General features: G+C 38.2%; 1 protein-coding gene across 8 annotated transcripts in view; it reads left to right on the forward strand.

The window, feature by feature from the left end:
- Positions 1 to 25,716, forward strand: part of syngap1b (synaptic Ras GTPase activating protein 1b) — a 338,065-nt gene that overhangs the window by 102,246 nt on the left and 210,103 nt on the right. For all 8 annotated transcript variants that reach the window (XM_038272429.1, XM_038272431.1, XM_038272433.1 and 5 more), the window contains exon 3: positions 24,785 to 24,890. In XM_038272429.1, coding sequence (XP_038128357.1) covers positions 24,785 to 24,890 — 106 coding nt within the window. The remainder of the gene's footprint in view (positions 1 to 24,784; positions 24,891 to 25,716) is intronic.

A 25,716-nucleotide genomic window follows, 5' to 3' on the forward strand; every position in this document is an offset into this window, starting at 1 on the left:
CCCTCAGCTCCATGCCTCGCTCTATCTTCTCTCTGCGTCCCTCATTCTTGAATGACTGACAGGACTCCTCGCTGCTCCTTGGTGAATTGGATTGTTTTCCCTCATAGTCGAGTTGTTGCCCCCTGACTCCTTTGTTGTATCTCAGAAATGTCACCCTTGATGTTAGCGTTAATCATGCTCCCTGTGACTCGTGGAATCGCATCCTTCCTGATAAGTTGGCATCTTTGCCCTCTTATCATAAACCAAGGTAACAGATGCTCCGAGGTGACGTGTTATCTGAATGTGGGGTATTCCGCAGCTGCAGATCCAGGTCAAAATGTCACCTTAAGGTTTAGAGGTGTGAAAGCTTTAACTGTTAAATCATAAGAAGCTTATACACGGTTTTCTAGGTTTTATTTTTTCCCCAAATTATCATTCAGGGATTGTATCCCCAGCTTTTTATCCCCTGAGTCTTTACAAGAGTAGCTGCGTGTTTCTTCTGTTTGCTCCCTGTGCAAAGAAAATGCTGTTCTGCTGTTCAGACAAGAGCATAAAGAATCTGGAAATCAGACTTACTGTATGAGTTGATCTTTATTCAAATCACATTACTATAAAGTAACTGTACTATACTGTAAACTGTATCTTGCTGCACGGTCGGAATAAAAAAAACAAATCTGTCATTTAGTTTTAGAAACATTAATTAAAAAAACGTCTTTACTTTGATTAGACAGTCGCAATTTTTTTTCATTTGTCTGTTTTTAGCCATAAAAACTCTAATGTTCCAGGTTCTGTCCCAAAATGAGGTCTATTACCTCAATTTCCAAGTGTTCAAATCATAACCAACAGTACCAAGGACGACAGTAAAGAAGAATTGAATCTTAAAAACTCACTCAAGAAATTAGAATGATTTTACTGATACAATTACTTTAATTTCAATTCAGTTTATTTCTATAGAGCCAAATTCACAACACATGTCATCTCAAGGCACTTTACAGATCATACAGTCAAATTGATACAAATAGATTCAGATTTTTTGCAGTGTTTAAAGGGACAATTTGTTTATATTAATGAAACAAGGTATTTGTTCTGTCCAGGAGAAAAGTTTACTGTTATCTACTAATATTACGTACTTGTAACTAACTTATTGTGTTAGTTAATTAAAATCTTAAAAATTTGTTTTGACGATAATGTGCTAAAATCAGATTTTTGTGTTAAAAGATTTTTGTGTATTTAAGATTACAAATTAATACTTTTTAATACTTTTAAAGACAAAAACCTGAAATATTTTTTCTCTTCAGATTTTCTAATGTTTTTGTGACAGCTTTATTCTCTCTTCTCTACTGCAGCTCTGCCCTTCTATTGTTTGTCCTGTAGGGGGAGTGAGAGGGCTGACAGTTTTTTTTTTCTTTCTGCCATCCCTCTCTTCATCCACCTCCTCCTCTTCCTCCGCTCTCACATTAATCTAACGGGACAGAGTTTCATGTACCACTGCCACGCACCAGTGCACTGTCCCCAGGTCATGTGTCAGGGCTTCTTTCATCCAAATGAGTTATGCAAGAAAAAGTGAACTGGAGGGGTTTAGACTTTTCAAAACAAAATGGTGAAAAATCAATTCTCCACCGAAACACGTAACATAGAGCTTGGTTTTATTATCCATGCACGTCTAGTCTGAGCCTGGATCACAGGCTTTAGGAGGCAAGCAGTAGTTTTATTTTGTGAGCTAAACAATCACAGGCTTCTGCATTGATACTGTGACTAAACAGGCATAAAAATAATGGATTTAAAGTTTTATGCTTTCAACACAAGAATTCTCCCTTGTTTTAAACCTCTAACCAATTCCAGATTGCTTACACTGTTATTTGGCATAAAAATGTTAGTAAATATTAGAAATTCAGCAAATCCAGACTATTTTTCTCTTGTTTCAACATCATTAAGGGTAATTCTTGAAAAGGAAGACTTCGGATACAATTTGTCTTCCTTGTAAATGACCATTGAGTGCTTATAAAGGAGGCTGATGAGTATTTCAATTTGTTTTATCAAAATCTATGTGAAACAGTTGTAACTTGGGAGAATTTTTGTTGTGGTATAAGTTTTTAATTTGGCCAGAAGTAGGAAAACGTGCTGTAAAAGCTTCTGGTTTTAAACCGTGTTTATGAACAGAAGTAAAAGCGGAACTTGTCTTCATTTAAAATTGTGTAGGTGTTCAGAAAAACGGAGGTTGGCGTGGGAGCCGGCCAGAGAGTCTGCACAAGTAGAGCAGATTACAGTATTGAAGGACGGATGCTGCTTCCGTCTGACAGTTTATTTCTCATTTCTTTATGCATAAATTTGTGAAATAAGCTTTTTTTTATCAAAGAAAATTTTACTGTGAGCTGAAAACTTGGCAAACAGCTAAGGATCAAATGAAGAAGGATTTGCTTTAAAGATTGTTGTTTAATCTTTTTGTGGTTTATTTTGTGTTTATTGACGTCATTAAATTTATTTTCTGTTAATTTTCTAAAGCTTGGTTTGTTTCTAGAGTGAACACTAGTTCTTCTGTCCAAAACCTCCCTAATGTTTAAACATATGCTGTGTTCTATGCGGTCATAGTCAGATCCAGGGGCGGATTTAGGACATTTGGGGCCCTAGGCAAAGACAGGCAGGGGGCCCTCTGAATTGAGAAGACAACACATAAAACAGACGTTAAAAAGTAAATAACCCAGTCCTTCTTTTCAAGCCATGATCTGCTTATCTGTTGTCCATTTTTCTTTTTTTTAATAAAATAATAGCTGCATGAATCATGAAAGCAGACAAGATAGAGGAGAGCAGGAAGTGGGGTTACCAATCTACTTGCTCTAGAGAGCAGAGTTCGCTGCTTATATATGTTTTTGCCAAAGTCTCAAGTAGACCAGCCAGTCACAGTCAGAGAAACAGGACTACACTGAAAAACAGGCCGATCTCCAACATCTAGAAACAAAGGTGTTGATGGCAGCAGCACAGCTGATATTTCTCTCCAGGATGGAGTCACAGCCAAACAGGAACAGACCAAGATATGATACTATCACAATATTGTAATATCATTATATATTGAAATATTTTTCCCAGCTATCAAAATTAAATGTATAGACAAACAAGCAAGTACTGTATTTGTTCATCAGAAGATATTTATCATCTAGTTACTTTGGTATCCATGTTGTTTGAGGTTTGAGTCAGTCTACGTCTTCCACTGTGACTGCCTCAACTACAGATATGGGGCCAGTAAATGACTCCACAGCACTATCTGCCAGAGCGGCGGTACAGAGGTAATCCCTTTTCCCTCATTGTTTTAGGTAAAAAAAAAAATATATATATATTTTTTATTGAAACTAGGAACTGAAAGATCGATATTATATTGGGCATCAAATCATGATGTATCGTCTAATCTATTTTTTTTAACAAACCAGCGATTGCGAGATCGCCAAAACGTCACAACGATGTAGAAAAAATAACGGGTATATTTATTATCTTAAGTCTACATGAAATCTATACCCTACACAGACTAATGAAATACTATCTGTAAAATTATCTATGTAAACAAACCTCATCACTTGAGAAGGTAGGTGATGCGGACGTCGTGGAAGACATTTTGTCCCGTAACGCTCGCCGTACTGTTGGGGGGGAGAAGCGGTGGGGGGGAGATGTTCATGTTTCTGCAGTCTGACCGCTAGATGTCGCTAAAAGTTACACACTGTAGCTTTAAAAGAAGGATAAAAAAAAAAAAAAAAAATTCCCCCACTAAATGAAAAAAGTCAGAATTTATCATTATCTAGATACTATTAATAACTGGAAGTGAAATGCAGCTCCAGACGAACCGAGCGTGTTGTGACATCATCAGTACGCTTCTGTTCCAATTGACCCATATTGATGCTGCATGCTCCCATTCTCCCCAAGTCCACACTTTCCTGTGTTCGTCTCAAGAACATACTTGACGAAGGCATAAGTCTGTACTTTGCATTCTTGTGAATTGAGAAAAGGCCACTGTGTCTGTAGACCTTTGTCTCATGTCTTCCCCTCCTCTTGGATCCATATGCAAGAAATATATAGAAAATATTCAGCTATTTCTTCTTAAAAGCAACAGTACAAAGAAAATAAGTTGACTAAAGATTTATGTCCACCATTATAGATAAGGTATTCCTTTTTCTTAGATTGAATTATAAAATAAACACGACAATGAAAACATTAGAGTCCATTTGCAAATTAGTCACAAAAGCCACTGGCTCGGTACCGTCATCATCCCTGAGAAATGGCTAAGAAATAGATGCTGTTTCTTCCTGAACAGCAGAGAACACATTCAGGTGGCTGCTTGTGTAGGAGTTTGAGGGATTAATTATGTAATAACATGGAGGTGGGCACTGACTTAAAGAGAAGAAAAGGAAAAAAAAAAAGGTTGATTCTTTTAGTTAGATTGCCGACCTGAACCTTTGGACTCATGTTAACCAGAAAGTCTTGGTATTTGACTAACTATTACATGCTATTTAGAGGAAAATAGCCAGTCACGTGAAAAACAAAACGGTTTTTTTAAAGGTCATCGTGTACATTTAGGAATTTATATAACTTTTATTGGAGGGTTTTGATTAAAGTTCTTTTTTCATAGGGTGAGCATAGTTTTCTCCTGCCTCAGGGTAACAAGGGGGGGAAAAAAAGGAAAACGGGGCCTAATTTGTCTCCTGCCAGCCTCCTAAAAGAAGATGCTAGATCTTTATGACCTTAAAAGAAAACCTCTACCATTTATCACTTTTATTAAGAAGAATCGTTGGCCAGGTCTCTCTGTGTACAAGGTGTGGAGTCGTAGGCAGTTTAGACCAAAGCACTCACAGCATTTGCACTCGCATAATAAGTTCATTCGGCGAATCATTAGCATTTTATCTTTGCTTAAAAACGGTAGATACCTCGCTCTTCAACAAGTCACATGTTTTAATAAGTGCAACAGTTTTTTTTTAATGAATGATAAGGAGTGTTTTGTAAAAAAAAAAATAAACAAACAAAAAACTCAACTTTATTCACATAATGCTGGAAATAAAAACAATACTCAACAGTAGCTGCAAACTGGTTGTGAATCTTACTGGTTTTATAACTGGTAAAAAGCCTTGTTTTCCTCGGTATACAAGCTAAAACCAACATTATCTTAGCTCATACATGGTTCCACACTTGACATTAATAATTTTTTAGCATATTTTTACTGCTTTCAGAAAACATTTAGGACTATGTTAAACTAAGTTATTAAGAATGACTTAAAGGTATAGAGGACGATCTTTTATTTCCGGGTGGATCATCTAAATCCTTCTAATGTCAATCATTCTGGTGATGTGTTTACGTAAGGTCATCCTACATGTTCGTCCCATTAGCTATCTTTTTCTGCACATGCGCACTTTCAGGAGTATATCTTTGGTGAGCTACAGTTTCAGACAGTCACTGCGTTTCTTTGAAAATGGCATAAGGCAAGGCAAGGCAAATTTATTTGTATAGCACAATTCAGTACAAAGACAATGCAAAGTGCTTTACATGATTAAAATACAGGAAAATAAAACAGAATCAAAGCAGAAACAAAAAAGAATATTAAAAACAGTTGGACTTAAGAAAATATGTTTTAGTTGAACTGTTTAATTAGAACAGTGAAAGGCAATCCTAAACAAATGTGTTTTTAGTCTTGATTTAAAGAAACTCAGGCTTTTTGCAGTTTTACAGTTTTCTGGAAGTTTGTTCCAGGTAAGTGGAGCATAGGAACTAAATGCTGCTTCTCCATGTTTAGTTCTGGTTCTAGGTATGCAGAGCAGGCTGGAGCCAGAATACCTGAGTGGTCTGGAGGGTTGATACACTGATAGCAAGTCTGTGATGTATTTAGGTGCTAAGCCATTCAGAGATAACAGAAATATTTTAAAGTCTATTCTCTGAGATACAGGGAGCCGGTGTAAGGACTTTAGAACTGCGTAAGAGAAAAAGTTTCTACGAAGTGTATGAGAAGAAAAGAAAGGCCTCAGAATTAGCAGGTATATCCCAGAATGCTTTGCACGGAGAGCTCTCCTCAGAAAGCATTATGGGATTTGCTGTCTCCATAGGCTGTCGCTACCCAACAGCAGTGAATACTAACAAAGATGGCACAGGCACTGAGCTGTGAAGGAGGAGTTACGTGACCAACGGAGGAAAAAGTAGTATTCATCTGTCCGAAGGGTCAGTTAACTGAGTTTGCTATAAAGTTCACTATATAGTCCTGGCTGTATGTGGACACAATAAGCTTGTATGAGCTTTGAGAACAGCACATTTTAAACAAGGCGTGCACGAGTAAAAATGGGCATGCATGCTTTTGCACGCGCATTTATTTTTTTTTAAGTGAAGAGGGTGGGTCTTTTAAATAAATCCTCCACAATACCTTTAACATTAACAATTTTTATTTCATTAGGATAACAGCTATTAGCCTACAGTTGCTTTGCTAACGTTACTAGCCACAAACAATAAGAAATGGTATTGACTCAAGAGATCGGATATTCTTCAAAAAGTAGCCAATCACAGGCAATTTATCTTCTTTGATTAGTTTCACACTTTCAAAGTGACAAAGATTGACATAAGAGCGCAGAGATGGAGCATGCACTCATTTTTGTGATATCTTGGGACCTCATGGCATTGAATCTGAATGAATAAAGTGCTCAAAATACGCTTGGAGAGTAGTTCACCTGTCTGTTCTAACTAAAAGTACTTATATCACTGGAAAAATGACCTAGAAATAAGGAAAAATTTCTTGAATTAAGTGTATTTACCCTTAATTTGAGTAGGTAAATAAAATTGAGTAAGTAGATAATATGCCCTTGAAATAAGACAATTCAATTGTGTTTTCTTATTTTAAGTATAAATTGTCTTGTTCCATTGGCAAAGTTTCTGTTTTACCTCCTCAATTCAAGAACAAATTGACTTATTTTAAGAAAAAGCGACTTATCTAGACTTCCATTTTTTTCAGTGGGATTATTTATTAGATGTGCACCCTTTTGGGAGAATTCTAACTTCATAATCTACAACCTAAACAGCTGAGTCACTGATGACCACATTCTTTTTAGGTTAAACTTCAGTAGCTTGAGTAAAAATATATTTACATATTAAATGCAGTAAATGGTTGTGTCTTGTGTTCTTGTACCTTGACCTTTCTAAGCATGTTATCAGAAAATTGGGGCTTTTTTCCTGGATTTGAAACTGTGGACAGCGGCAACCAAAAAAAAGGGAGAAAAAAAACAAACACGCTGCCGGCTCGGTGTGTGCATGACGCCAGCATAGGCAGTTCAGCTTTACATTTGATGAAAACCTTTTACAGACAGACGGGTGTCCATGCTAATGGTTTAACTTTTTTTATGAATTTTGTACAAACTTTAAACAGTCAAAATCCCTCCACAGTGCATAATAAGGAACCATCTTTATTTTTTTAATTTTGCTCAAAATATCTAAAAAAAAACCTGCACTCACCTGACTTTTAAAGTCAGATGTTTTTAGTAAATCTGCTAGAACCGATGTGCCTTATTTTTGCTTAAACATGACCAACTTTTAGTATTTCTAATTCTGCGTATTGGTAGCAGCCTCTAGTAGGGATGCACGATATAATCGGCCCCCTATCGGTATCGGCCTTAAAACTGAATATCGGACATCGGCCACCCCACCGATATTTAACCCCATATTAGATCAGCTTCTGAGTTTCTAAAGTCTAAAATAAGAAAAATAAAATACTACTACTTCTTCTTCCTCAAAAACTTCTTTTTTACAAACTTAAAAACTTCTAAAGACGAGGGAAAAAATATTGATCCATTAAAATATCACAATATCTTCATATGCTGATATATTGCCATTTAAAAACACCATATCAATCTCTTTTACTAATGAAATATTGCTATATGTCATCGTTATGCTACGAAATCCCCCGAATATTCACGAACTTTTGCCATATTTTTATATGTGGATATATTGACGCGGTATCAATCTATTTTACTAACAAAATCTCACAAGAATTTGCAAAATATCACGAGAGTTTGTAACAGAACGATGAAATTTCACGAGATTTTGAAAGTAAAATATATCGATACCGCGTTTTAAAAATCAATTTGATATCAGCATATGAAAATATATTTGAGTATATTATTTTTTAAAGTGTCAGAAATGGATAACAAAACTGCTATTTTCAATGACTACTTATTTTTGTCCAGCTTTAACATTGGTATCGATATCGGTTATCGGCTACATGAGTTTTAAAATATCGGATATCGGCCAAAATACCAATATCGTGCATCCCTATTTCTTTTGTTTATTTAATTACGTTAATTTGCGGCATTGTGGCCCGCCTATAAATAGGCCGGCGTTCAGAATGTGAGAACGCTCCAGGCCGCCCCACTCCGCCCTGCTGAGACGCCGTTTTTCTTCTCGCTCCTGAGTTCGACCCGTGGGTAGCGGGCTGAAACTGAGACTCAAGGCTGCCATGTGGTAATTTTTGTATTTTTTTTGTGGTTTGCCGATTTTGGCCTGGTGGGACCGGTGGTCCTGTTTTCGATCTTTTCTTTAATATAGGTTTTCCCTTTTTTCCTTTTTTTTGCTCAGTCCGGCTTCTGTTGAGGCTTCGGCGGCCCTGTATAGGGTTGGCCCTCGGCTGTGCCGTTTTGTTCTTTTTTGCCGGCTCACCAGGTCCATCTTTCTGTTAAAACTTTTTGGAAGGTTTTGTTTCTCTTTTCTCTTTTCAATTCCTTTTTTTTATGGGACACGGGATTTGAGGGCCAACTGACCATCTTTTTTCTTTTTCCCTTTTAGGAAAGATCAGACAAGTGGAGAAGTAAAAATAATAACTGATTGAACCCTCATCTTCTTTTGTCCTTAAATATGTTGTGTCTTGTGTGGACGTAACAATTCTACAACATATTTAATTTGAAAGTCTGCTTTACTCTGAAAAGAGCCAGAGATGTTTATATTAGCATCAGAGTTCCCACAGTGAGGAAGATGTGTATTAGAATAAATCATCATAAAAAATCTATAAGGATTATATTTTCAGGACAGGGGCCACAACAGGGGCCATAACTAGTTCTACAGGGACACTGGCCCCTGTTGGCTCATGTCTAGAACCAACCATTAACCTTATGTTATCATAATCAAATGTTTTTTTTTATCTTTTTGTGTCACAATGTCACTATGAACCTTTAAGGCCCCGTCCACACGAAGTCAAAACGAACACGAAACGCTAATATTTTCCAGAACGTTTGTCGTAAAGACGGAGACCTAAAATAAATGTGATCGTCCACACGAATGCATGAAAACGCAAAATGCAAAATGTATGCCAGGCCTGTAAGTGGCGCTGTCGTGCCAAAGCAAAAATAGGCGACGAAATGTTGGGCATGCGCACTAATATTTATACATGGTTGCCCTGCGGGTCCATTTTCGTGGTCAAATTCAGGTGCTGAACTATGTCGTCGATATTGCTCTGTTCTTCCTGGAGATATTCCAGAAGAAGAAGATTCTGTTGTAAGCCCGACAGCAGGTCGAGTAGCATGAGCAGCAACCATTCAACACAGTACGGCGCCATTGTTGTTGTGATACTGTGTCGCGCATGCGTGTTTAGAGGGGACGCTATGACGCATGCGTGTAAAAAAAAAAATGCGGTTAGTGCTTAAAGATCGAAACGCGAAAACGGCGTTTCAAAATCTTCCCACTCTGAAGGCTGAATAAAAAAAAGATCGTTTACAGACCCCCGAAACGCCGGATTCGTATGGATGAGAGGCTGGTTTGGTGAAAAATGTGTGCGTTTAGGCCAGGGGTTGGTACGGAAGAGGATTAGGGCCACTGGAAAAAAAAAAAAAAGTTAACTTAGTTTTTTTATTTTATTTCAGTAATAGAAGATTCAGAATTCTGACTTTAATCTCAGAATTCTGACTTTTTTCTCAGAATTCTGACTTTTTTCTCAGAATTCTGACTTATTTCTCAGAATTCTGACTTTTTTCTCAGAATTCTGACTTTTTTATTGTCAGAATTAAGTCAGAATTCTGAGATTAAAGTCAGAATTCTGAGAAAAAAGTCAGAATTCTGAGATTAAAGTCAGAATTCTGACTTTTTTCCCATGTTAAACTGAAATAAAATTTAAAAATCAGTTAACTTTTTCTCTTTAACTTTTTTTCAGTGGCCCTAATCCTCTTCCGTAGTTTGGCTTCGTGTGGACGGGGCCTAAGATTGTCTCCTTTTGAGACATTTGACGCAAATAAGCATTTAGACAAAAATCTATGTAAGTGAACCATTTCTCGGAAAATATACGTACAAATAGACTGCCTGAATGTCAAACCCTGCATAAAGCAACTTTATTGATTTTATTTTGGATATAGTAGCACATTAGGACAGCAATTTCATTCAAACATACTATTCAGTGTGTTTTGTTTCTAAGCAGCATTACACAGACGGGATTTAAATATGCATGCGAGATGTTAGAGCACCAGCTGAAGTGGTTAGGAGGTTGCTGTTTTCCTTCCAGTTTGCTGCACCTGTCAAGGCAAGCCCAGAGCTGGAGTTATGTCACTTCTCCAGGTGGAGAGTTTGCAACATCTGACCAATTAAAACCTGCCACATGCAGAGAGAGAGAGAGAGAGAGAGAAAAAAACAGCCCCCAGATGTTTTCCCTCAGCTGGGTGCCTTGGTGGGTTGCTGAAGTGACAGGGAGCCTTACAATGTTATTCTAGGTGTTTTTTTGTGTGATTCAAGTTGTCAGTGATGAATTATGTAACCCAGAAGCAGTGGTGGAGAGAATGAGAGAGAGTGAACAAAATTACCATATTTTTAGTTCCTTGTAATTTGGTTGTGTTAAAAAGTTATGAGATTGTTGGAAAATAGATGCCTTTAACATCTTAGGATGTTCTGTAAGCTTTGTAAGTTTTGACCCTCACCATTTTTTCATGACTTTTTTTTTTCTCTAAGTAAGGTGTTAGTCAAAATGTTTGTTGTTCAAAGTACAAGCTTAATTTGAACTCTTTTTAATGAGACAAAGTGTTATTAAAAAAAATAAAACTATTAAATTGTATTAAATAATGATGCAATGTATTGGGCAGCATCTTGAATCCATAATTTCCATTTAATTTATTTCAGTTTATTTAAAATGAACATTATATGACTTTTTTTTCCCATTTATATGCCAGTAACAAGCTCTTGTTGCATACATACGTTTTTTCTGAAAGGTCATCTCATCCTGCTGGCATATTGTTGGTTATTTTTATGTTTTACACTTTGTTTTTGCACATTCCTTGGTAAATAAAGCTCTGTATTTATTATTATGAAAGCAACAGCGGTAAAATACCGCACATGTGCACAGGGGGTAAACAAGGAAGTGAGTACCTACCAGGAAAGTGTGAAAGTGTTGCAAAAAAGTGCAACAAAATTTGATTGCAAGAAGGATAAGTTTTCAACAGTGTTGGGAATACAGTAGTATTGTTGCCGTTCAATAAAGCAGGAACAAAAGCTGCTCAGGTGTTTAGATGTAGATGGATGTGTGAGTAAACTTTAATACTGATACTAGTGATAGAAATGCTATTATTAGGCCCCATCTGTTTAACTTAAATCAAAAAGGACAATCAAGCCAATGTGGAAGTGCATCAGCAGTCGCCACAATAAAGGCTGATATATTCTCACGCTTTGGGTTGTTGCGCCGGTCTTTGCCCGTAGAAGTGCTGTTCCCTTTTGTAGGTGAAATGGATGTGGGTGCAATCTTAGCAAAAAGCGCAGAGGGACAGTAAACAACATAACAAGCAGAAATTCAGAAAAAAAGAGAAGAAACAGTTGACATCTACCTTCATAGATTGCAGTATTGTTTGTTTAAAAATGTATGATTATTATAACCTGACAACAGCCAGATGCATGTCTCGCTCCGCCTAGCTCCGCTCACATACATCTGGGCACCCGCCATAGGAATTGCCTTTACTGAAGGCTGGGCCTTATCAAAACTCCTTGCATATGATTGGATAAGCCACTTGTCTGTCATCGTTATTTACGTGCTATTTCAACCACTCACACCGAAGCTAACTCGTGACGCTGTGAGAGGAGGAGCCATTTGGTAGATCAAGCTCTTGCCAAATCCGGTCGGGAGAAGGGTGAAAACATAAGCTACGTTTACATGCGCAAAATTTCCCCGATCCGATCCAAACCTTGGTTGATCGGAAATTCAAAATCTCCGTTTACATGGACACTAAATGAAATGATCCGATCATGACGTGTGTATACATGTACCAAGCGTTGGATCAGATTAAATCTTTTAAGCATGCGCAGAACTTCCTGCCAAACTTGGCAGTTCTGTCTGCGTCTGGTTTTTGGGAGGCCTGACAAACGATGCGCTCGGGGCGAGCGGAAAGAAAAACGGAGAGAGGAGGAAAAAAGCGCTTGGCAGCGAAATGTCCGAGAGAAAATGTAGAGAATGAGCGATTGAACCGGCGTGGGAGAGCGAGTGGGCTGTGGAGAGAGAAAAGAGGAAGAGGAGGAGGATAAATTCCTGCTTCCTGCAGCTTTAAATGAACTTGAGTGTATAAGTCGGCGTTCCTAGACTTTCTGCCATCAAGGCGTTCAATTATGTTGAGCTCCCTTAAGGTTTCAAGCAACAAACAGGTGTCGGTGACAGACCACCATGTTGTTCACAATAAGAGCGAGAGCGACCGGTGGTTTCCTGTTGTTGACAAGGCGGAAAAAACGTCACGCTGACGTTGCACACATGCGCAGTGAAGATTATTTTACTCTTAAGATCCGAATGGGTGTTTACATGGACGCCAATCAGAATGGCGATCGGCAAAAACCACCTCTCTCTTTCGGAATTAAATTTATTTCCGATCGGACTAGAATCTTCAGTCTGACATGTTTACATGAAACATCTTTGATCTGATCAGGCCTTCAATCCGATTATTTGTGTCCATGTAAACGTAGCTTATGAGTCAATGATATCAAGTGGTTTTCCTTAGATAGAAAACTTTGAATCAATTTGACTGGATGATCCAGTGAACTGGAAAGTGCCTTGAGATGAAATGTGTTGTGAATTGGCGCTATAGAAATAAACTGAATTGAATTGAAATCGAGGTCCTTTTGTCCTGTATATATAAATGTTCTCATGGAAGTAGCGTTACAAACATTAGCATCTTCCATGGCCAGTTTACCATTATTTCCCTGTCGGAGGCCAGAGGAAAACTCAATAAGATACTCTGGTTCTATGGAAGGTAAATGTATAGAAATATAAGATTAGTGTAGCGTTTTGCACAGTTCTGTGTGCATATGATGCTGAATGACAATCAGCTGAAGGTGTTGACTCGTATTTCCAAGCCAACCCTGCACATGTCCTGTTTCACCAAACGTGTATTTTGTAACCATCTCATAACTCTTCCTTTAGATGAAAGTGAATGCTGCTCATTTGTCTCCTCTGGATTCCATGGCAACTGCTGAAAATCTGGACAGAGAAAACTGGCACTTTAACCTTGCTGAAAATCACAGCAATCCCTTCAATAAGCACAGAACCATTCAGCGAGATTACCTGCTGTACTGTATGAGTTCACTACTCCGCTGTATTCCTTTTTCTTTTCTCTCCTCTACGGTTTCATCATGAAACCTCTCCAGTTCATACATATATTTAGAAACTCTGTAAAGAAGCGGGATCGAAAATCGAGCTGCTGCGGCTTTATTTGCACTCCTGATCAATTTGGAGGTGGCAGGGTGTGGGGTTAATTCAGCTTTACCGGTGCTCACAGCCACACAGCTTATCCAGGCACGTTTGCAGTATTTGGCCACAGAGGAGCAATAAATAAACGCTGTGCACACTGATGAGACTTCATCGAACTTGAAGTAGATGGCAGTGAAAATATTCTTTTTTCCAATCGGTTTAAGGTCTGTTCTCATGAAGTAAATGAATAATATGTGAAGAAATATTTTAAATCTCCATTTACTTCCAAATACAGAGGACACCTGTCTGGGAAAATAATTTTTACATTTAGTAATTCAATAGTTTTCTTGTATTTTAGGGTTTAAGCTATAACATCTGAAGATTTTACCAAATTCCTACATTTAATCATTTCAATAAATGTATAACAATTTAAAAAAATAATAATAAAATCAACAGGAAGCTTGAAAATAGCCTAAAAACAGTGGAAACACCAGTACTATTACTATGAGTTATCGAGCTGCATCCTCTGCTCAATTTCATCTATTGACTAACAGCTGGAAGCCCGCGGAGACATCGACACTGAATTAAATTTACGCAGCAGGTTATTTTTTTCTGCTTCTCCAAGCAACATAAATGCTTCTGTTAAAATTGTTAGTTTTCTGTCAGTATTTGATGTCAGTTTAATGCTTCATATCAGAGAAGATTTGTTTGGCGCCGCTAACAACAATGACTTCTTCTTTTTTCTTTTTTATATGTTTCAATTAACTGTAAATGCCACAGATGTTTGCCTTTGTGAACAGGTTGAACTAAACCACTTTAGAGAACCTTGAAGAACTGATCATTGCAGAGTAATTCAGATATAAGCCATGTTTGGAAATTGCAGTGTTTCTAAAAGTATGCAGAGTTTAAAACGAAAAATGGTCGACACTGTGTGACAATAAGGGAGATTGGAAATGGCAGAAAGAGACTTCATCATAGATTTTTTTTTCTAATGTATTAAAAACAAATGTTTTCTTTTTTATTTCTTTATAATCTGATTGTAGCTGCAAGGTATCTGCAGAAGTAGCAGATGTAGCGATGCAGCACAGTGGAGGCTGCAGGGTTGGTTTGTGATTCAACCATGCAATTTATAACACCGTCCACAATTATCAGGGTTCCCGCGGGTCCTTAAAAAGTCTTACTAGGCATTGAATTCTTCAAAATAAAACTAAGGCCTTAATTGGTATTAAAATGTCTTAAATCAGTCTTTCGTAGGTCTTAATTTTTAAAACATCATAAATAGGATTATTTTTATTATGATTTTTCTTTTTATCTAAATAAAACATTAAAATTGACCTTTTTTATTTTATTTAAATTTATTGGTTTCGTCCCGATAGCGGAACCAATAAAAGCGTTGTTGCGGCTGTGACATTTGGGAGATGCACCATTTACTATTTGTCTGGAAAATATGAGCGAGTGTAAATGTAACCAAAATTGTCTCCAGCCAAGAGTTTCCTCCATGGCTAAAACCAGGGAACATACATGAGGCTCAGTGGATTTTGTGCAAGAAGTCATTCAAGCTCAGAACGATGGGAATTAAGGCAGTGGAGTCGCACATGCTAAGCGCGAAACACAAAGCGTCAAAGTCAAGTTACCGAGAAACAGCCGGTATTTCTCAGTTTTTTTGTTCCACCCTTGTCTCTGCAACGCCTCCACTTATCACCAAATCAAACATACTAAGAAAACCATACAAAGGAAAATAGCTGCAGAAAAGACTTAGCACTGGTTATGTTGTGGCTTTAAAACTGATTTGTTTTGTTCCCTGCTAAAACAAAGTTTGTGAATTCAGTTTAATTGTTCAAATATATCTGTCATTTGTGGGTTTTTAGCTTTCTTCCTGTATGGAAAGCTTTTCAAAATTTGAAACATTAGTGCAGTGGGTCACTTTTAAACCATTTTCTGGTAATCGCTTTTTTAGCTGCCACTATCAAGATTTTGAGAAGATAGATGTCTTTCCGGTGTATTCCTTCACTCTCCAGCCAGCCCAAATACATTATTGGAATCATTTATTTTGTAAGTGAGGTGTTGTGAAGTAGCGTATTAAATTTTTCCATTCAAATTCCCTCCAGCCTCTGGAGCTTGTGGAGGAGTGTTGTGTTTTGCACATTGAAAGCCAGTCACTCTTTGACAGTTTCACTTTTAACTCTGCTTCCCATTTGGACTTTATATTTAATGAGTTATTTCCGTTTCGTTTTTGTAGGCTTTTATAAAGTTTAGATACAACTTTTATTGGGGTTTTCGTGTATGCATCTACAAAGAGCTGAATCAACTCATTTCCTTCCAGTGATAATTCTTTCTCAACCTCATTGGCATAGAAGTGTCTTAGCTTTAGGTGTCTGAAGAAATCTCTGCTATTCAGCTCAAATTCTCTTCTGATTTTATTGAATGTTTTAAATGTTTTTGCTACTAACATTATACAACTCTTCTCGTCAAAAACATTACATTTATTAAAATAGTTCTATATGTGTCTTGATAAAGAGGTTATATCTGCTTCGAATATATCTTACCCTTGATGCCAAAACCTTGGGGGAAAGCTTTTCAGCAAAAAAGAGAAGTGTTCAGCCTCTGTGAATCTGGCCTCATAAACAATGGATGCTTCCTGATATATTTTTCATCAAGGATGTTGTTCTGTAATTCCATCACAACAAGCTTATTGTTATTTTGAAGGGTGCATGTGTGTATTTGCACAAGATCTCGATTTATGGTCCTTGTACCTGATTAAGCTGATTAAAAAGAGGCTCTAGACACAGAAAGCTCCTGCAGTGATATGAAGCGTCTCCTGCAAAGCCGCTCAAACTCTGTTAGCACAGAAGAGCCTATTTGCATATATTTATCTGTCCAGTGGCAGTTGTATCATTTTTAAGGACCAGTAACAGGTTGATCCAGTGAAATTACTTACTGTATGTTTATAAAAATACAGATTTATCCATTCGTTTTAACAGTACTTCATTAACGGGAAGCCCTCTGTTTGTGTCGGAGGACAAATAGCTCAGCGTGACCTGCCTGTGTCCTTCACTGATGCTGGATTCGACCCAAAGACCCCCAAGCCGCACTGTTCTGTGCTGCACACTACAACCAATGCTTTCATGTTTCATACGCACACATACACTGTATCGAAGCACAAACAACACTGCTGCTGCTGCTGTTCCTCTATTGATTTTATGCCACTTAGTAGAGGACATTGGCAGCACTTTAAAAAATTGTAGACTATACATAGTTCTTTATGCAAAACAGCATCTGGTAAAGTTTACAGCTGTAGTTGTGGATGTTAGATTCATTTTGAATTCATTTTTATGGTGGAACAATTATACAACATATAAGTGCAATACTTTTTACATAAAATCATTGATTTCTTAAACTTATATTTGGGTTGGCTAACTAAGAAGTATGAGCAATATCTGTTCAGTTGGTCAGATCTGCTCGGGGTCCTTCCCCTTCTTATGACGTCAACATATGGCAACTCCACTTGGACAAACTATATGGCACCCGTTTCTTAAAGGAATAGTACACCCAAAACATGATTAGCCTTCATTTTCTACTCACCCCCATGCTGAACAACACTCTGGAGTACTTTTTTGATATCTCAAATGCATCTGGAGATCTGGGAGGCTTCTTGCTGCCTGCTGACATTCAAATAATGGAGGTCTATGGCGCCCGAGGCAGAAAGGTCCACAAAAGTCCACAAAAAACGTGTCAATATTCCTCCATACTGCTCGTCCAATGTATTCCAAGTGTCCTGAGTGGGTAGCATCCAGAATTTACTCGAAAAAAAGTCATTTAGAATGTTTTTAGAGCATAAACAGTAGTGTATAGGATTTCCTAAAAGCGCGTTCACGAGTCTACGGAAACCGCGGCAGACCAAACAAGATGAAAGTGCGCATTCAGCGTCTGCTCTGCCGATAATGCAAGCGTAGAAGAAGAAATGTGCTGTTTACCTGTGCAAAGAAAGAAACAACGAAAGAAAAATATCTGAGGACTTCAGTGTTGAGGAAGAGCATGAGTTCTTTGCCGAGCTGAATGCGCACTTTCGTCTGGTTTGGTCTGCCGCGGTTTCCGTAGACTCGTGAACGTGCTTTTAGGAAATCCTATACACTACTGTTTATGCTCTAAAAACATTCTAAATGACTTCGTTTCGAGTAAATTCTGGATGCTACCCACTCAGGACACTTGGAATACATTGCACGAGTGTATTGGAGGAATATTGACACGTTTTTTGTGGACTTTTATGGACCTTTCTGTCTCGGGCGCCATAGACCTCCATTATATGAATGTCAGCAGACAGCAAGAAGCCTCCCAGATCTCCAGATGCATTTGAGATATCAAAAAAGTACTCCAGAGTGTTGTTCAGCATGGGGGTGAGTAGAAAATGAAGGCTAATTATGTTTTGGGAGTACTATTCCTTTAAGGATCAAATCTCATCATGGTATTACCCATATTTTCTATTATTTTACATTTAATTGGCGATCTAAAGTAGCCGAAAGTAGAAAACAATCATTGTCAGTCTTGAAGGAAAGTACTGCCTTGTGACAGACTGAGCTTTGACATTTAAGATGGTGGCACCAAAGTCTCAGCTTGGTTTTATTCCTTTTATTAAGATCTGAGGGCAGGGGAGGACAAAATTGTAGAGATTTTAGGCAAAGAAAACGTTATTCTACTTCTAGAAAACGAAGGGTTTTTGTTGACACAAATTTAAAAGTAGTGTAGCTTAATATGGCTCACTGACTGAGCTAAAAGAGGCTAACCTTGTCACTACCCGATCCGTCTCGTAATCCTACGCTCGATTTTATTTTGTTTAAAAGACCTAAATGATGTTTTAGAAGGTTAATAATGTATTTCCTGAGAAAATAAAGGCCTTAAAATCCTTTCTGTCTTACGCCTCGTCTCTGCACGATCTGTACCGGAAATGGGATCCTACGCTACTTCCGGGAGCTGACTTTTTCGACTTTGGATTTAAACATAAATCTAGTTATTTTCAGTTATATGTTTTTCTTTTGTGTTAATATTACGGTGCGTAATCTAAAGATAGAAACAACTAAAATGTAGATAGACGTGGTTTAATCCTATTTTGTCAGACTACTCTGAGCATGTCCGATGATGACATCAAGCAGTTTAATGAAGAATATGTAAAAAGCATCAAAATTGCCTCTCAAAAGTCATAAAACATTTTTAAAAAATGTGTATTAGCATCCTTTAGAGGGTTACGGATAGAAATAAGTAATTTTAGTACCATAATCACATTATCCATGGACACTTGGATGTATATCTGTTCATGTATATGCAGGACGGATCAGGTAGGGACAAACCTGTTAGCTACTGATACAGCTAGCCACAGCGCTATCCAGCTCTCCCCCTTTATATCATGGTCTTGCAGTTCACCATAAACAGTTTTTTTTCTGTTTTGTTATTGATCAGGTAAAACTTCATCGGTCATTAGTAGGGGTGTAAGTCACATCAATCATGGCGATTCGATTCAGTATCGATTTCCTTACCCAACGATTCGATTATTTTCGATACTCAAGAATACACCACGATTCGATTCGATTAATCGATTAATCGTTTTTTTGTTATTATTATTATTTTTTTTACACTAAACAAAGTTTCAAGTTTGAAATAAATCAATGAAAGCTGTAATATCGTTATGCATTTTTTTTTAGAAACAACAGCAAATAACAGAAGTAGAAAAGTTGCATCAAAAAATACTGCAATAATACTGCACATAATCATTGCAATGAGTTCAATGCAATACCTCGGCTCCAGATGTCACCGCCCCCTTGAGAGACGCTCCGCTGCTCCTCTCCCAGATTGTAGCTGACCGCAAACAGTGCCGCAGACAGGAGGCCAGCTTGTTTTGTTTTTATGACCGAAATTGCGGAAAACAACTCTTGAAGTTTGACCAGCTAGAAGAGCGAGGTGCGTAAGAACGCTGGGACCGTTTTTCCAGCTGGATCTCCGCTCTTTTTGGCCCTCATGTCCCTCCGTCGTCGGACTAAACTCGCCCCCACTTCCTCGCCGCCTCGGCCGTATCTAGACCCACAGCGTGTAGCACAGACCACGCTTCAATATTGAGCATAATTTAAAAATGTCTGTGTTAAGCTCACTGCAACACACTGCTGCAGGAGTATAACCAGGAAGCGAGTTAGTAGGGCAACATAGGTTTAGCGCCACCGTAGCACGGGAGGGAGAATTACGCCCAGGAGAAAATGGATAAAAATAGACTGGAGGAAAAAAAAAAACATGAATCGATTATCTTGCGGACGTATCGATGCAAAGGATCGTCGGCTGTTGGATCGATGCATCGATACAAAACGATTATTATTTACACCCCTAGTCATTAGACACGTTAACACTGCAGATGCTCCCGACTCAGCATACTGACGCTGCGTGATGTTACTATGGTTTTCTGGGCAAACACAATGCTTTATATCATCTGGCAATGTTCAGCCAATCATATAGCGTAACGTCACGTCTGTGGCTCTGTTCAGGTGTTATGAGACTTCAGGTTGCTCTGATTGTGGCCTTCAGCTCTTCTGCTTAGGTTTTGGCGTATTGCAGCTTCCTCTTCATAATTCCCCATGCATTTTCTATGTATGATAAGGTCAGAGGAGTTTGCTGGCCAAACAATAACAGGGAAACCATGGTCCTTAAACCAGGTACTGGTAGCTTTGGAATTGTAGGCACCAATTCTTGTTGGAAAAGGAATATCTGCATCTCCATAAAGTTGGTTAGCAGCAGTGAGAATTAGTGCTCTAAAAATTCCAGTATGAACCCTGCCTTGACCTTGTGCCCCAGAAAGCACAGTGGACCAACACCAGCAGATTGCATTGCAACAAGGAATTGGGGGGAGGGGTGGTCTAGTGGTTAGGGAGCTTAGAATCCTGAGGTTCTGGGTTCGATTCCCACTCCCACAGACTGCCAGTCCTTGAGCAAATATTAGATGGCTTAAATGCATGCATGAGAGTTCATTTCGTTGCTCCTTACTTGTGACAGAGAAACGAAACAGTCACAAGTACACTGCCACTCAGCAACAGCAGTCCAGACCTGTCTGCCTGTCTTAGCCTATAAGATCCTTCTAACGCTCCCTCTTGTTTAAGACCAGCTTGATACAAGGAGTGTCACAGGTGTGCATGGAAATCCTTGAAGCACTGACTCTAGCTGCGGCCTACTCTTTGTGAATCCTCCCTACATTTTGTAATGATCTTGTTTCTCAGTCCTCTCTGCGGTGCAGTTATCCCTCCTACTTGCAGAATTTTCTACCCCATCTTTTCCTTCCCCTCCCCTCTCTATTAATCTATACTAATGTGTGGACACATAGCTCTGAGAAGAGCCAGCCGCTGTAGCACTGACCTTTCATGTCTTGCCCTCCTTGTGCAAGGTGTCACTGGTCGTCCTGACAACCCTCAAGTCAGCAGTCTTTGCCATGATTGAGTACTGAAAGACCCTCTAATGGCTGTTGCACTCGTTTTGAGTTAGCAAGCTGATTGGAGTGCGACACGTGTCTTCAATATTGGACTTTTTCACATTATTTGGATTTTCTGAGAATCTAAATTTAGGAGTAAAGCCTAATCCAGTGAAATAAAGATTATAAATATACCAGTCAGAGTGAAGAATGAGTGCAATGTACAAGTTTTATGTTTTTAATGGAATTACTGAAGTAAATGAACTTTTTTCATGATATTCTAATTATATGACTAGCACCTGTATGTCTATATCTATGGGAGAAATGTGTGGAGGTCTAGCCTCAAAGAAAAACCTAATTAAATTAGAATCCAGGAATATTTAAGCCTGATTAAACATTCAGATCAAATATAGACAGATTTTTATATATTGTATCAGAAAAAGTAGGAAGTTTCAAAGTACAAAGTACATTAAAACCCAAATATAGATTGTTCTAAATTCCTCCCCTCGAATGACATGAAATCAGTTAGATAAAGCCTCTGTGGGGCCCACCACAAAATTTGATTTTTGGGCCCTTTATTTCTAGCCTCGTGAGACCATCCTGATCTCGCGAGCTTTCAAGGTTTCACTCGCAGATCAGTCTGGAGACTCTCCGTTAAAGAAAATTTGGAGCCGTTCACCAAACGAACGTCCAATCAGCGTTGGCTTTGAGGCGGATTGAGGTGTGACGCTACAAGAAGCGCGAATGTTCAGTCTAAAGAACATGGCGGCTTCAGCCGATGAAACTAGCGTTAGCGTGGCTATCGAGCAAGTTTATCGGAATTACAGAGTATTTCTTCGCTGAAAGAAGAGCAAAACACTGCTCTGGAGGCTTTTCTCAGAGGAAAAGATGTTTTTGCTCTTCTCCCGACTGGTTTCGGCAAGAGTAGCCTGGCTTGTGGTTGTGTTTTCGTCGTCGCTCTGTTAGTACGTCATATGGTTCGTTGATCTGATTGGTTTATTTGGCCCGTCTATCACCAACATAGGCCAATCAGCTAACCAGTATTTTCGCCCCTTCCCAAAATTACTTCAACGGAAGGTTTCCAGATGGATATGCGGAGCAAATTCATCTGGCGGAGTTAGGTTACTTTATTTCTGCCAATAACATTAATAATGTAATATTAATAATGTAGAGAAAGTAAATATTAACTTGCATTGTATCGTTGACTCTACAGCAATCCATCACACTGAGCATGCATGCAGCAACACTGTAGAAGAAACTGGTAGAAAACTCCAGCATAACCAGAGTCAGTGTGAGCAACCAATTGCCGACTGGGTTCAAGGAGACAGAAGCAGACACACAATAGGAACATAGACACTTTGATTGATTAATACTTTCTATGTTGTTACATTTTTCATGATAACTGTAAACTATCTCCACAGGTGGCTTGTCTAGGAAAGAAACAGTTAAGCAGGTGAGCTCTGAGCCAGTTTTATGTCAAAAGGCACGAAGGAGAGTACATACACTTAGTCACAGTAAAAGCTGAGCACATAGTTATGTCTAGGTGTAAAACAGAAATAAACACTAAAAAAATGTTATCATCCATAAGAGATGCTGATGGCAGCAGCCCAGCTGATATTTCTCCTCAGGATGGCGTTACAGCCAAACAGGAACAGACCAGATGAAACCATTATGATGAGGGAAAGCAGATAGAACATAAAGGTATGGGTTGAATAATCAAATACTGCAGAATGGGGGGATAGAGATAGAGTGAAAAACGATGAAAAGTGTTCCCTATGTCCTCCAGCAGTCTAAGTCTATAGCAACATAATGATGGGAGTAACGGCCTTGAAAATACTAACGCCGTTATCTTGTTTTAGTAACGAGTAATCTAACTCATGGCTGAGAATGGCTGATGTATAGTGAGATTCCGTCTGTCAGTTGGTTAGGTGGGTGTTTCCGCTGGTGGGTGTTAACGTAAGATTGAGAGAGAAGTGCTCTGTTAGCACAGGTGGTTGTTTACAGGGACCAATAGTGGCCTGTGCACTTTTAAATTCCTTTTCTATTATGGTCCCTGTACTGAAGACATAATATTAAATATATTTTTTATGATGATATGCACTGGTATAGAAATTGCAACTTATTGGTCCATTAAAGAAATTGAATTTGTTATATTGACAATTTTGCTAGGGATGCACGATATAATCGGCCCCCTATCGGTATCGGCCTGTATCGGCCTTAAAACTGAATATCGGACATCGGCCACCTCGCCGATATTTAACCCGATATTTGATCAGCTTCTCAGTTTCTAAAGTAAAAAAAAGATAAAAAAAATACTACTACTTCTTCCTCAAAAACTTCTTTTTTACAGACTTAAAAACTTCTAAAGACGAGGGAAAAAATATTGATACATTAAAATATCACAATATCTTCATATGCTGATATATTGCCATTTAAAAACACCATATCGATCTCTTTTACTAATGAAATATTGCTATATGTCATCGTTATGCTACGAAATCCCCCGAAAATTCACGAAATTTTGCCATATTTTTATATGTTGATAGATTGACGCGGTATCGATCTATTTTACTAACAAAATCTCACAAGAATTTGCAAAATATCACGAGAGTTTGTAACAGAACGATGAAATTTCACGAGATTTTGAAAGTAAAATATATTGATGCCGTGTTTTTAAAAATCAATTTGATATCAGCATATGAAAATACATTTGAGTATATTATTTTTCAAAGTGTCAGAAATGGATAACAAAACTGCTATTTTCAATGACTACTTATTTTTGTCCAGCTTTAACATCGGTATCGATATCGGTTATCGGCTACATGAGTTTTAAAATATCAGCATATCGGATATCGGCCAAAATCCCAATATCGTGCATCCCTAACTTTTGCTTAAGCAGTGATTTAAAGGTTTTGTATGTTCAGCTTCAGCCATATTTAGATAGGATCCGTTTTCATCTGCTACATCATTAGCTGCAAGTAGTTCTTTGGCTCTATGGCTCACTTAATATATTTGTTGCCCAATTAATTTTGTTTTATTCCTTTTTTCTCTGCCCCTTGAAAGAAAAACGACCCCTCTGGCTGTTTGTTCAGATCATAAGGGACACACAGGTCCCAGATATAAGATGTAGTCTGTTTATTTATGGCTTTAAAGAAAATGTATCTTAAAAATCAGCTGGAATGGAACTAGAAGATTTAATACATTTATTGAGAATATGAATCTACATATATGACAATTAATTGACAATAATTAAATATTTCTTCAGGGTTTTTTTTGGATTTCCCTCCAAAGTTTTAAAAGGAGCAGAGTTTCTGATTAGACTTTCACCTTCTTCCATTTGTTTTCCCTCTAGTCACACTTTTATGAATTCAGGGACTGTGGGGCCAAATGTGGCAGCCTCTGTGATTTATTTGATCTAGTTTTATTATATGGTTCTTTCACTCTTTGTTCTCAGTGAAATTACCAATGTTTCTGTTCCTCTTCCGGATTTGACATTTCTGCTTTCATTTTCCTGAACGTCTCATTTATGATAGGTGACATCACACGTCGATTAGTTTATTTTAATTCTGACATAAATCTCTGTCAGTAAAGGAATGAGGAACACCGCAGTTTTGAAAAAACCAAAAGTTTAAAACTGTTTTAGCTGTACTTTATGATTTGTTGAGAAATGAGGACGCAGCATTTTCAGAGAGCTTTTCTGATATTTATTTTGTGTTTTGGGTTTCCAGGTTCACCCTTTGTTGATGCGCGAGAGGCGCTCAGAGTCCCACAGGAACAAACTCCTGCGCCGGACAGTCAGCGTTCCTGTTGAGGGAAGGCATCACCCCGAGATGGGTAAGCAGTGATGTTTTACTCATTTGAAGCCCCTGATGGAACCTGTGGAATAAAAACCTCTTTTTTGAGGAAAAAAAACAACAAATCATATTCAGGCTGAGGGCAAGGAGAAGCTTTAGCACCTTTGAATGAATTTTAATGTCTTTAAAACATTTTCCCATCTTCAGCAGGAACAGCAACAGAGTGTCGGAATAAACACTTTCTTTGCATTATACCCATTTGTGTTGACTTACTCAGAATGCCGATGGCATTTCTTTCATGGAGGGGAGACTGTGGGTTTAGCTTCCCTACACTTTCTATGAAGTCTTTTTTTGTCAGGATGTGTTTAATCTGAGTAAAGGGAGCTATAAAGGGATACAGTGAGAGCGTAAAATTCCACTAAGGTTGATCTCATGGCCACTGGTGGACTTAAGAGATTTGGGGCCCAAAGTGAATGCAGGCAGAGGCCCCTCTGAAATGAGGAGATAACGCATAAAGCAACAGATGCAAAGTGAGTTTTTAAAATCTTACACAAACTATTTTTTTTTACCTTTCTTTCCCCCTCTTCCTGTCCCGTTTCTCTTTTTTCTCTTGTCTTTTGTCTCTTTGAATTTCTCCCCCTTTTTTCTCCGTCCAATGCCCCTTTCACAAACTTTTCTGTCCCTTTTTGTTGTCTTCTTCTCCACATTTTCTCTTCTTCCCTTTACTGATCGTCTTTGTATTTTCTCCTTTTAGCCTCTTCTTTTTGTCACTGCTGGGGTCATTTCTTTTCATCTTATTTTCTTCATTCGATTTGTTTTTATATGTTTTGCTGCCGGCTTCCTGGATCGTTTCTGCACATGCACAG

The sequence above is a fragment of the Cyprinodon tularosa genome, unplaced genomic scaffold, assembly GCF_016077235.1.
Source record: "Cyprinodon tularosa strain WSP-4 unplaced genomic scaffold, ASM1607723v1 ctg83, whole genome shotgun sequence".
Taxonomy (NCBI): domain Eukaryota; kingdom Metazoa; phylum Chordata; class Actinopteri; order Cyprinodontiformes; family Cyprinodontidae; genus Cyprinodon; species Cyprinodon tularosa.